Source organism: Schistocerca piceifrons, chromosome 1 (assembly GCF_021461385.2).
Source record: "Schistocerca piceifrons isolate TAMUIC-IGC-003096 chromosome 1, iqSchPice1.1, whole genome shotgun sequence".
NCBI lineage: Eukaryota > Metazoa > Arthropoda > Insecta > Orthoptera > Acrididae > Schistocerca > Schistocerca piceifrons.
Genome location: NC_060138.1, coordinates 689,321,160 through 689,334,791, shown reverse-complemented (window position 1 = coordinate 689,334,791; position 13,632 = coordinate 689,321,160). Strand labels below are relative to the sequence as shown.

At 35.6% G+C, this 13,632-nt stretch overlaps 1 protein-coding gene across 9 annotated transcripts in view; it reads left to right on the top strand.

The window, feature by feature from the left end:
* LOC124709828 (serine/threonine-protein kinase MARK2-like) overlaps positions 1-13,632 on the top strand; it is a 286,137-nt gene that overhangs the window by 267,990 nt on the left and 4,515 nt on the right. Inside the window, exon 16 of one of the 9 annotated variants that reach the window (XM_047240881.1) lies at positions 6,673-8,575. The exons of the other annotated variants lie outside the window; for them this stretch is intronic. Within the exon in view, the coding sequence (XP_047096837.1) occupies positions 6,673-6,679 (7 nt within the window). The 3' untranslated portion in view covers positions 6,680-8,575. Of the gene's footprint in view, positions 1-6,672; positions 8,576-13,632 lie in introns of those variants that run through there. 9 annotated transcript variants of the gene reach the window in all.

Here is a 13,632-nt window from a genome sequence, read left to right as displayed (position 1 = left end):
TATGACCGAATGTCAAAAATTGGGTGCTAACCCATCTAACCACTGCTGAAACATTTAAAATCCCCTAACTCTGGAAGTAGTCTAATGTAATAGCACTCATAAAACCAGGAAAAGAGCCTGACTCAACAAGCAACTATTGACCCATATGCATTCTGTACCACCACCTCAAAATGTGTGAAAGGCTGAAATTGAATCAGTAACATTATTGATTCAAAGTTAATCCTGCAGCAAACTGGTTTAAGACCAGGTAAATCACGTACTGGCATGATCTTGGCACTCGCAGAGCATACAGATGAGAGAGATGAAAATAAATTGAGAACGAGCGTGGCTCTGCACAATCTAAGTGCCATCTATGATACAGTAAACCAGCGGAAACTATTACTCAGAATCTGTGATACTACTAGGGACTGTCAACTAAAAAATGTATAGAATCCTTGCTGCAGAACCGACAATTCTACATTGCCGTGGAATGAGGGAAGAAGTCATTGGAGAAAGCAGAAAAAACACCCTTGCTCAGGTAAGTGTTCTGGCTCCCGTCCTGTTCAATATATATACAAACGACCAGCCCATTCCCAGAAATAAGAGATATTTTCTCTGTGCTGATGATATGCGTATCACAGCACAAGGAAAAACCTTTGAGGAAGTGTAAGTAATGTAGGAAAATACCCTGGAAGCTGTTTCAACATACATTGGTGTCAGAAATGAAAGCAATTTTGCAAGGTAGCATGTATTTTGCCATAAAATAGTATAAACAGGTGATAGTAAAGTAGAAACAGTGTAAATAATACACAAAATAAACAACTGCAGTGTGCATAATTGTAGACAAAAATGTTTTTAGATTTTTTCAACTTTACAGATGTCCACACACACTCCAACAATTGGTTAATGTACTCAGTATGGCATGTGACCACCTCTGGCAACAATACATACCTGACAATAATGCGGCATGCTGTGAATGGTGTCATTAGTCTCATGTTGAGGCAATAATGCCCATTCTTCTCGCAGAGGTGCTCACAGTCTTGGAGAGCAATTGGTGGATGCTGATGTGATGCACGCCATCTCCCTTGTGCACCCCAGACATGCTCAATGGGATTCAAATTGGGAGAGCGAGCAAGCTGTACCTTGCGTGCAATATCTTCCATTTCCAAGTAAACATCAACCAGCTGTGCTCTACAAGATCGAGCCTTATCATTCATCAATACACAAAGTCCGAACCCACAGCACCACGCAGCTACCGCAAATAAGGTTCCAAGACCTCATCACGATATCTGAAAGCAGTTAAACCTTGCTGATTCACCCATACAATTTCTTGAAGAGGTGTTCGGGTGATAAACGTAATCCTTGCCTACACCATTATGGTTCCTCCTCAATTTGGGTCTCTTTCCACAATGTTTGGGTCCCAAAACCATGTTCCCTCCAGATGTGAATCCATTGAGAGTTGTTTTCGACTAAATTGGAACTCATCTGTCAAAACAACATTGGGACACTGTTCAACCGTCCAGGTGGCATATTGATGACTCCACTGTAGGTGTTGCCTTCTGTGAAGACACATCAGAGGTAGACATGCAGCAGGTCTCCAACAATAAAGGCCACTCTGTGGAATCCTTCTGCATACCGTTTGCCTTGATGCAACACATCCTGTGGATACTGTGACCTCACATCCCAGTTGCCATGTGGTACTAATGCGGTACTGCCGTGCCCTTACAGTCGAATAACGGGACACTTTTCTGAAATCACACTTGGTCAGCCCTGCCCTGGTCTTTGAAATACAGTTTCGGTCTCTGTACACTGTTGCTACATCTGAGGAACAACAGAGCGATTCATACTAAGCTATCAGGCAACATCAGTTTGCAACTGTCCTGCTTCCTTTCTTTCTCTGGCCCCCCACCGCAGAGGGTCTGGTAGGCATGATTTATATGCCATACTGCACCATCTGTGACTGTGTACCAGACTATTGTAGATGTGGGGTTAATCAGCAAACATACCTCGTTTCATTAGGTGTCCTGATGTCATTGTGGCATGGTTATCCCTTGACCAGAATGCCATCTTCCATGCAGAACATGATCATATGGTCATCTGGTTGACAGCTTGTATGATTGTATCCTGAATTAGACACAGGACAGGAAATTGCGGTTTGTTACTTTAATTTTGGATGCCAGTGTATTACAGTGACCGCTCTCTCAATCCAAATCCCTCCAAAATGAAAGTTTTCACTTTTCGTCTGAACACACACCTAGCAAATTGAACGTTACACATTAATTGGAATGGGTCTATCCTTGAGCGCACAGACCGGCTTAGAGTGACGCTTGACAGGTCCCTCACATAGAAACATCGCTTTGAAGAAACCCGAACTAAGGTAGCTGCAGGGGACAATATCCTTAAAAAGCTAACTGGCAGTAAGTGGGGCACTACACCTACTGTGTTTAGAATCACTACTTTAGCACTTTGCTTTTCTGCTGCTGAATATGCATGCCATGGATGATTTAGATTGGAGCATGCAAAGAAGATCAATACAAGCCTTAACAAAATCTGTAGGCTTGTCACAAGACTCCTAAAGCCCACTCCACTGGAAAAACTCTTCCAAGCATCAGGTTGCAGCAGTCCCAAGTCTCATAGGGTAGCTCATGAACATAACGAGCAGTTCAAGAAGACATTTGATGAGCGCCATCCACAATTTGCTAGCCTTTATGGATTAAAAAGACTAAAATTAAGGTATTGGTTCCTCAATTACACTTTAGAAGAACCCCCTGTCAGCTACCCTGTTCAGAACGTCTACGAAGTGGTGCCAAATTAAGCTATAGGTCATGGAAAATACTAAACCATACCATAACTGGTGTAGCCCATGTAAAAATCAATCTGATAAAATGGAGCCCATTACAACCCAACAGTGATAAGTGTGACAGTAGAGAAATATAAAACTTGGAACATCTTCTAACACGCCAAAATAGTCCTGCATGTTGCTCCTTACGTGGCCTGTGGCTAAGCAGACATGAAGTCTTTGATGTAGCCTACTTTGGTCTAATAAAATTGACTGCTCCAGACACGAATAAGTAGAGTAGGTAGGAAAATAAGTGCTGTGAAATTTGATAAACAACCAGGCTTGCTCTTCTTCAAGGTTCTATTCTGATATGGAAGAGTGGTATGGACTGATACTCTTCATGAAGATGCCAGTTGTCACTCCAAAATCCTTGGCTGATTATTCTTCCATGATTCAACTTCTTGAGGAAGTACCACTACTCTGCCTATGCAGAAGATGCATATCAGTCCTGAAGCTAAAAGATCTCGTGATACTAATGCTGCCACAGATACCTTCAATTTTTCATGATATTTACCAAAATCTGAAATCCCCAGAAACATAGGACAGGGAAGATACTCCAGAAGAGAAATGAAGTTCTTTGTAGTTGATATGTATGCCAGATAACAAGACTTAGACTTGTGAAATAGTATTTCAACCAGGATAAAACTATTTGTGTTTTTTTAATTGTTGTATTAATTATAGCATCCAAGGTCATATTCAGTGCTGTTTACATTAAAATTGATATTTTTCCTTTTACATAATTTACATAACAATAAGAAGAAAGAAGTTATCCCTTTATTGTACACTGCTTTAGAAAACCCAAATTATTTTAATTTCTTCTCATAGTGGCATAGCTCCCTCTCATTAGACCCCTCAGTTGTCCTCACCAAACTGTAGCAAAGAACAGATTTGGGTAGCATTGCACCTACTCAACTTCAGTCTCTATATCACAATACATGACATATGACATTTGGATTCCCCCCTCCCCTCTCGTCTCCACCAGCTCTCTACCCATGCTACTTCACTTTAATGTCATTCTTTTGTTGTATAACTTACATCTATACTTTTCTATCTCCCCACCCCCTTTTCTTTCAGAGCTAAGAATGCTATTGGTTTATGTGCCACAGGTAGTGCTCTCAGCTCACACTAGGATGTGCTCCATAATGCCATATGCCTATCAGGCTGTTTCCTTCCTTAGCTGCTATCACTCCCTCCCATATGTTACTTACTTCCCCTTGTTCTTTATACCCACTGCGTCTAAGACAGCCCTATCTCAGTCAGGCTGCCGTGCCCAGGACATTGTAGCCATTGTGCTTGCATACCAATTTATTAATTCTAAGGAAGGTATAGTCTGAGTTTAATCTTATTTGAATACCTGCCAGTCGCTCAACATTTTGGCTGCATGGTGAGTAGGTAAAGAAATGGAGAGCAGTATAAATCAACGAGGTACCTTTACTCATTTCATTGTTTAAAACGGCAGATTGTTGATTTTGCCTCGAAGTGCGCTCAGCATGGATAGGGAATCGCGCTTGACTTGCATGGTTGCATACATATTGCCTCTGAGCTGATTGGAACTGCAGCACTATGAAATTCCCAAATAACTATAACGTACTTCTGTTATAATTCAGTTAATGGTGTCAGAAATTCTGAAATAATCAGTACCTTCTGGTACAACTGTAGTTGACATTTGCTGCTGCTATACATTGGAATAAATAGATGAAGATGTCTTCGTGGGTGCATTAGCTGGAATGTATCAGCCGAGGTGTTTCTTTTTCAGTTGTCATAATATACGTTTTGTTCCTGGGGACATATTTAGTGAATGCACAATGTGTATTGAAGGTAATGGAGAAGTTTATTTAGCATTTTATCATTTACTCATTGATAAATTACAATTGTTATATATTAATTTAATGTGTGATGTGCAGTATTTGCCAGTTTTTGAGTCTCTGGGAATTGATGGTGAACTGTAATGTGCTACAACATTTAGAGTCCAAGGAATGTGACAAGTCATGTCTGTCCTTTATGTACTATCATACAGACATGCAACCACAGTTTTTCAGATAGAAGAGTCTGGAGTCATGTTGAGCAAATGAATAATGCTGCTGCTACTCTCCTCCCTTGTGCTGTGGTCAGTAAACACGGTGCAATGGGCCCACATTGTCGTGTTTAAGTTTTATTGAACCTTTTTTTGTCTCTACTTCATATTCCCCTATATCACCATCTTACTCTTCATTACGTATGTATTTTTCAATCACTAATTGTAGAAAACTGTAACTGGAAGAGTGTTTTCCATAAAGCATCTTATTAGCAACTTCCATAACATTTGCCATGTTTTTTATTTTGATGATGATAAATGCTAGCTTTCAGTTTCCATGTCTTCTGCTTTAAAAATTACATTCCTTATTTGAGATTTATGTTTGTGTACTCTTTAGTCCTGTAAGGAATATCCTCTCTCCTGCAGTAAAGAAGGATGAACATCCCTTAACAAAACAAATCTGTTTTCAATAAAGTTCTTCTAAGTAAGTGACAGCTTAACGTGATAACATTATTTCAAGCACTCAAGTTGATAAAAGCTGCCTACAATACCAGCCGAAACATAAATTGCTCTGTCATACATGACACCATCACACGCACTCAGCCCATGCCCTTAAAATAAAAATCTCATTGAAAATTTCACATACATTATATTGCATAATTATCGGATAAGTGAAATACTGCATGTATTTTCTCAGGTACAATTTCCATATTTATGATTAAATTAATTGGATTTCCGTTTGACTGCCTTTTGCATTGTATTTAGCTGCAGTTACATGCTGCTGCAGTAATCTACTGTGACAGTGATGTTGATCAGTTGAAAGTTCATCACACATAGGGAGTATTGGTGTATTGCCTCTGCTATAGTCACTGTCTGTGAACATACTGAAAAGTACACAGCTGTGTATTTCACAACTTATAATCACTAAATATTTTGCATCATAAAAGGAAACTTAACAACCAGTTGGGTGATGGTTCTGTTTCATAATACTACATTTTTTTTAATTTGCAATCCTTGTTGGAAGAGCTGGTCTCAATCTTATTAATACATCCATCATATATAATTTACAATCGAAAATGACCAATTTCGCTTTACAGTATTCATGAGCCATATATTCGATTTATTTTGAAATCGCAAGGGCAGGATGAAATTGAAGCATACAAATAGTGTGGCATGTTCATATTGATTGGTGGTGTCAAGCACCATATACAGCATAAGAAATGTTGTTTTGGTTTTAAAGAAGATATTTTTCGTTATTCCAATGGAGGGCCTCAACCAACATGGATGTATAAAACCAGCTTACAGCGTCTAAAATTGCTTTCATTCATATTAGATATAATTTCATAAATACATAATATATAAATTATTAATAAATTAAAATGTTTAAGTTTTCTTATATTTTTTTCCTTGTTTGCGTATGTGTCTCATCTTCCTGTAATTATTTTTCATTTAACATTATGTAAAACTCATGACGCAATTTTTGTGCTAACTATGAAGTTTTGTATAACTTTCAAAAATACATCATTTCCTTTTGGCTCTAACTTTTCACAAGGTTTGTTTTGCATATGTATTTGTCTGTTAATCTCTCTCGACAACTGCACTTAGTAGTATAATTATATCAATCATATCGATCACAACTGAAATTATATTTAAATTTTTAGTTTTTTTCTTTCTTCTACCACTACTCGCATCTTCTTGTCTGTTAGGGCAAATGTGCTGAATTGAGTGCAAGAGGTTTCCTATTTAATACTATAAAAGTTTATCTGTAATTTAGCCAGAAGATAAAGGTATGAATTTTTAACACTGACAGGCAGTTTTTCTTTCTGCTTGTTATTCTTAGGACCTAAAATTAAGAGGGGAGTTGGCGTCACAGAAGCAGTGAACCTTGCTGAGAAAAACTGATGCATATGCGTGGCTCTTGGAGTCACATTACGCATCCTCAGAGCTCTGCATTTGATTTGGTACAGATCATTCAGTATGTGAGGCTCACATGTGGGGTGCTATCAAGCTTTAGGTCTTTATGAGACCAAAGACCGGACTGTAGACAGCTATTTGCTTCACATGTATTTTGAACAGGAATTGTTACTATCCAATAAATTATTAATTTAACTTTCGCATGAAATCTGCAACATTTTTTTATTGTTGCAGGTATAGTTTATTTTGATAGATAATCAATTTTATGATTATCTAATTGTATTGTAAATAGAAGTACACAGGAAATAGGTCTAGTCTACCTTAAATATTACTGTAATTTCTTATTCCATTTGAGAGACTGTTTTGTAAAGGGTAGCTGTAAACTAGTGTGTGCCATATTATAACACAAGAAGTCAATCAGAAATTTACTCCAAACATGAGCAATATTATTGCCTTAAAGTATTCATACTTACCTCAGCTGCACAATTACATTAATGTGTTAATGTACTTGGTGTACGTGATTCTGGGTTTCATATATTAGTTATCCACACACAACTGTTAGTGCAAGACTTAATGCAGTTCCAGGGTTGAAACGTTGCTTCAGAAGACTGTTTATATGACTCTTCAGCTGCATGCCTATATAAATAAATATGCATTTCATTTGGGGGAACAAATACTTACGAATGAATGTTACCCTATGCTGTCTACCAAGCAACTTAGATTCGCAATTATAATCTAAACATGCTGCCTTTTATTTTGTTTAGTTCCTTTAAGTTTTTACATAGGTATAGAAATTGAGTGAATGGCTCAACTTAGTCAGCTTCTTAAATTCCCAGGTTTTCTGTTGTTTACGCAGTTTTGTATTGAGTGACTAATCACAGTGTATTTATGTAAACATAGATGCCTATTGAGCCCTATACATCTCACAATATTTCATATGTAGCATTCTTTCTTCAGTAACTACAATACAGTGTCAGGGTAACAGTTTATTTTCGTCCTTTATGCGTGTGCTAAATAATGCTGTTTAGTAGTAACTAAATCAGTATTGTCAGTGCATTTAAACAAAAGACATGACCAGCATTATGCAATCATAATCTGTATCTCTTGAAAATATTATTGTTAATACTCAGAACAATAGTCCATAAACATTTTCAGGTTTAAAACCACAAAGTCGATATTTATTTCAAATGATATTAAGAATCCAGGACGTGGTGCCTGGCTTAATCTTGCCATTACTGCAGTTTGATCATATTTGACAATTTTTCAAAATTCACAGTGTCTTTTTACTGCAAAACATTCCTTTAATAGTTGTGCATGCTGAGTTAGTAATGAGTACTTAAGCAGTGCCTTTAGAAAATTTGTCAACTCTTGTATTTGCAGTAATTTCATTTCAGTAGCAATTTTTGATGCAGGCTTCTTCTCAGATGCCTTAGTTAAATATGACTCTTTTTGTAAATTACTACTAAATCTTGAATTGTTACCAGTAACACATGGTACATTGTTAACAATAATTCTCACTTTTTTATATTAAATTCAGTGTTCTGTTTTCTGTTAGTTGCGCTTTCTAGATATGGAAAGTGTTTTATGTAAAGGACAACTTTTCTACAAATAAATAGACATTGTTAATGCTGGTAACAGTACTTCATATTAAAGTGAAAAAAGTGCTTGTGCATTGCATTTACTTGCTTACTGAATGAATTTTCTTAAAGATCTTTTATGTATACTACACATAATTTTGGTTTCAGCTCAAACTGTTGATAAGCTCTTAAATTGTATGTTATAAAATTAAATCGCATCACACAGAAGAATATATTATTTGAGGTACTCATTTATTTGATTTTTATTTGCATAAATATTGGTCAGAAATCCCTTTTGTGCAACTGTATGTTTATTTTGTGTGTGTACAATTTAATATATATATTATATAGTTAATATATATATTATATATATATATAAATGCATCTTGTTGAAAGTTTTAAATTTTGAATAAAATTCTTTAATACATTTCTACTATATGATCATTTTTTGTTTTTTGCCTTAAATATTTACAAGAGCATTAAATATTAGTAGTAGTAGTACACATTTTTTATTACTGCTTTATACAAACACAACATCCAAAGCAACCAAGAAACACAGTGAAGTATTGTCAGAAAAAATTAGTCTCTCTTAAGGAAGTGTTTTTCGCAACAAATTTTATTTTGTTATTACAATATTTGAATAAACGTTTTAGACTTGGCTTACCCGTTTTTAGCAGTTTTGCAGAAATGTAAATTTGATAGGTGTAAGTATTTTAGTGTCTTTTTGTGTGTTGTGTACCTTTTCTCTCTTCGACAAAAGAAGAAGAAAAATCCAGTTTATATTTCTGAGATCCAGATCATTGGCTTAACACTTACCAAAATGGAAATTGAAGTTGTTTGAATCAGCATTTACCCTGTTGTTTCTGTTTTTATTGTGTATTTAACCTAGAAACTCTTCATAATTCGCTTTCAAAGAACACAATATTGTTGAGTTGTAGAGAATAGGTTTGTAAAACCATTAGTTTGAAGATAAAAATTAGATTGAAATTTCATGATAGATTAAAACTGTGCCATATTAAGTCAAACTTCAGGCAGCACTATTAACAACAGATTAGATATTTAGATGTTTAGATTAATTATTCATTCCATAGTCCCATAAAAGAGGGAATCCTCCTTGGTGTGGAACATGTCAGATTAACATATTAAGATAATGTAATTAGAAAAACTTGAGTTTCATTAATTTTAATGATCCTCGGTCAATAAACAGTAAAATTATGTACATTAATTAAATTTAAACTTCTAATCTTCATTGTCACAGTACAATCTTCACAGTGTCAGTACCTTTTCTCTGCTTTCAAAATTATATAAAGGTTTTCCTGCAAGCACTACATGGAGAAAGTATATAAGGCACTGAGAACTATAAGGGTCCAAAGCCCGGAGACAAAAGTTTTGGGAAAAATGAGTGTTTATTAAAATAAAATTTGGGTACATACCACCAGTCCCATAGGTTTGACATTTTTTACGAGTGTGGACCTACAGCACAGATAAAGCTAGTTCCCCACAAGATCATCATATGTTAGGAGCATGCATAAAAGCTACACTCTCAAAATTGATGGTGTGCTTTTGGTTCAGAGTATCTCATATGATAGCAAATGTCGTAAGGTATGGCTGTAATTTGGTTGCTGTGAGATGTACTTTGTACTGGACCATGAGGTGTGTGCAGGTAGCTCATATGGTAGCAACTTTCTTTATGAAGTGATATGTCTCAGTTTAAGCACTGATCTTTCACACACTGTTATTGGATTGTAAAGGATCATTCATGGATTAGTATCATGTATATATTTGGAATACACAACAAACTGTGTGTTTTATTAGAAAAGTAACTCAAACATGCACACCACAAAATTTACTTTGTGTGTATTTCTGCAGTCGAATTTTTCCTTTTTTCTGAGTTACGTATGCAGGGTAGACCTGAACTTGTTGAAGTGCTTCAAAAAGTTTTAGCTATTTCTCATAGTAGATATATAACAAAAGAATTATTTCACTGTTGCACATTTTATCCATATGTTTATCTAGAACATAAATAGATGTGTACAGTGTTTTTGTCACAGTAGATCAGAGTATATAATTTAAGCCAAAGTAGTAGCATGCTATATGATATTACATTATTATATAATTTCACAGTAGTGATGATATCTCCTTAAAATACATAAAGAAAGTTGGAGGACAGGTACACTCATGATCAGCTATTAAACTAAAATGAACTTTCGTTTGTTGTAAGGATAAAGACAAGTAGATGTCAATAATGAGAGTTCAGAATTCTTTTTGTGTTGAGCCCAAGAATTCTTTTTGTGTTGAGCTCAAATATCAGGAGATGTCGCTTTCCATGTGTTGGTGCCACTGTAGAATGCTACATTTCGAAGGCTGCATATGAAAAGTGTGAAATTCGTAGCTCATTACTGCTCCTGGCTTTAAAAGAAATAGGCTTTGGATTAGCAGCACTCAGTTTTGTTCCATATGTATAGTGGCTTTACCTTTTTCTATTTATTTCTGTTTGCCTTTTTCTGAAACATACTATAAAGAATTATTGTAGTCGGTGCTAGCTTGAATGTGAAGGCAAGGATTAAGATAATGTGGGAATTAAGTTAATTCAGCAAAGACCATATGTGAATCCTGTAAAGTGAAATTTGAAAACGTAAGTTAACATTTTTGTCAAATGTATAGTTTAATGTTTGTAGTAGCCCCAAAATTAGTTGTGTTTTAGTAGGTAACCACCACCAAAGATTTATTTATAAGGTTGCTTTTACTGAAGTGACAAGGAGAACCAAGAAAATTAATGAGGTCCATATCTATGTAGTCTGTACATTTGATACAGATTTCTTGAGTATTGAAGCATTGCTTGAATATGGTTTGCTGAATGTTGGTTCTTCACCAAAATTATCGTAACATGCTCAGAAGAATTATTGACACATATTGAGTCATCAGCATCTGAAGATGATTCATTCCATGCTGTTAGAAAGCAAGGGGTGCATTTGAAAAGACAGCATACCAAGAAGAGTGCACCATAATAACAGATTTTTTTGTTTGTGGCATCATGCCCTTGTTGTTCTAGTTTGAGTGACTTTTAATTGACTTTGCCACCTTCCAGAACTGTCTACTAGTGGTATTTTACCCTCCAGCGTCCAAAAGGAAAAGTGTCATAGATTCAGGATACTGTAGGTTTCATAATTATTTGTTGAGAATTTTCAGTCAACTGTACCATTAACCAACTTTACTATGGTGAGTACAACCAAGTTACACTACAGCTATCATTATTGTAGAGACAAAGAAAAACATTAATTTTTCTGTCAATGTGACCAATTAATTCTCATAGAATAAGGACGTGGTGTAGGCAAATTATGTTAATCCTTCATTAGTATCTGCACTAAAGTTGAAACTGTGTGCTAGAGGAACAGTTGTGCTTTAGTTATAGGCCTCAACTATTGGATTTGTAACAAATTAATAGTAGATCCATATGGCGCACAAATGGCTGGTAAAATATTATTGTAACTACATTTTGTGGTTGTGATGAACTCTCCCTTGGGAGCCATGGGGATAATAACTGTGTTTTCCAACACTATTTTGTGTTAGATGCCTGTGACAAATTACTGCAGTAATCTAAATGAGCTAACAGGAGAATTTCGTGTGTTATTGTTACAAAAAGCAAAACACACCTGTTTATATCTGCAGATTGTCTTCTTGCGTTCTGTAACAAGGTCCAAGTTCCATTAGGTAAATTAAATCGGAAAGTGTTTCAGCATATGTTTTAGAGGATATGTGCAACATATTACTGTTGTTAAGTTTGTATATCAGTTAACACTCTGCCATCAATGGCACAATTTTGTTTTACATACCACATGAAATACATCAGTTTGTCAGAGTACAGCAACCATTAGATAACCTTATTTTATGAAAATGGTTCTGAAATATAATGCTACTTATCACACCTAGTGCTACCATGTATTCAGAAAGTTACATTATGTATCAGTATTAAAAGTAATAATATAATGAATGTTTGAAAAGCCTAATAATTAACATGGTGCTTCAGTGTGACAGCAGGTAGGTCACCATTTATATAATAAGTGGAACACGTATAACAGATCCTACAGGAAAAAAAATTAGTAAATCTTCATAGTTATCTTTTCTTAAAGTAATGTAAATGTGGGTGAAGCAAAATTTCATCATATGATGCAAAACTCCCTTAATCCCTTGTCAGGCAGTTCAGTTTGATGTTAAATGCTGATACTGATATGTGTGTGTGTGTGTGTGTGTGTGTGTGTGTGTGGGGGGGGATACATATAAAAGCCATACACAACCATTACAATGATACATTTTAATACTTATCCACCCACCCTTCTCAGAATTATATTGGAGAATAAAACTGTAGTATGTAAAAAAAAAGTAATAGTTTAAATGTGTGGCTTTTGTTGGGACAGTTTGTATGGTAACTCTGTAAGGTGATATTGTTCACTTTCATATTGCATAAACCTTTGTGTTATTAATATGATAATGATTAGTGCACTGCATTTTGTGTCAGTAACATTTGACTTGGTGTCTAGGAATGGTTCAAAGAATTTCTTAAATGATGATATTAGTAAAGCTGACAAGAATCATACCTACATCACATAGACATGGGAGCAGATTTCAGTTAATGTAAATAGAGAGAGAGAGACCGCATTTAGGACAATATTAAAATGGATATGGGATCTTTACCTGTTGAAATTTAATGTCGGCTCAAAGAAAATAAGTCGGGAAGGGCTGAACATCGTGTTTTGTGATTCAGTATCTTAACTTTATTTTCGCTGTATTTTATTTTATTTTGTAGATTAATTGTTTTATCCTGCTCCAAAAACTGATAATTACTTCTTGATACTGATTCATTACATTCTTATAGTAGAAAAAAGTTTGTTCAAGGTTGCTAAATTTGGAACATGTAACTTAAATTCCATGGTGTTTCACCTTTCAGTACTTGAAGACATTTCAAATGTAATGTTTTTCTTATGTTTGTACAATTTGTCCTTGCTTCAAAATCAGTGAGTACATGTACATGAATTCAGTAGCATATGAGATAGCAGTTTTTTCAGTGGTGATGTTTGCAGGCAATTGTTTCTTAGTGTTCAGTTATGAACCACACACTGTGTTTATCAAGACCATTTCTCTCTCTCTCTCTCTCTCTCTCTCTCTCTCTCTCTCTCTCTCTGTGTGTGTGTGTGTGTGTGTGTGTGTGTGTGTGTGTGTCCTTGTTGACTCCTGAAAATATCTCTGCATTCTGGAGTTCTGTTTGAAGCTGAACCAATTGCTGATGTTTGTTCATGCCCTGAGAAAAATTT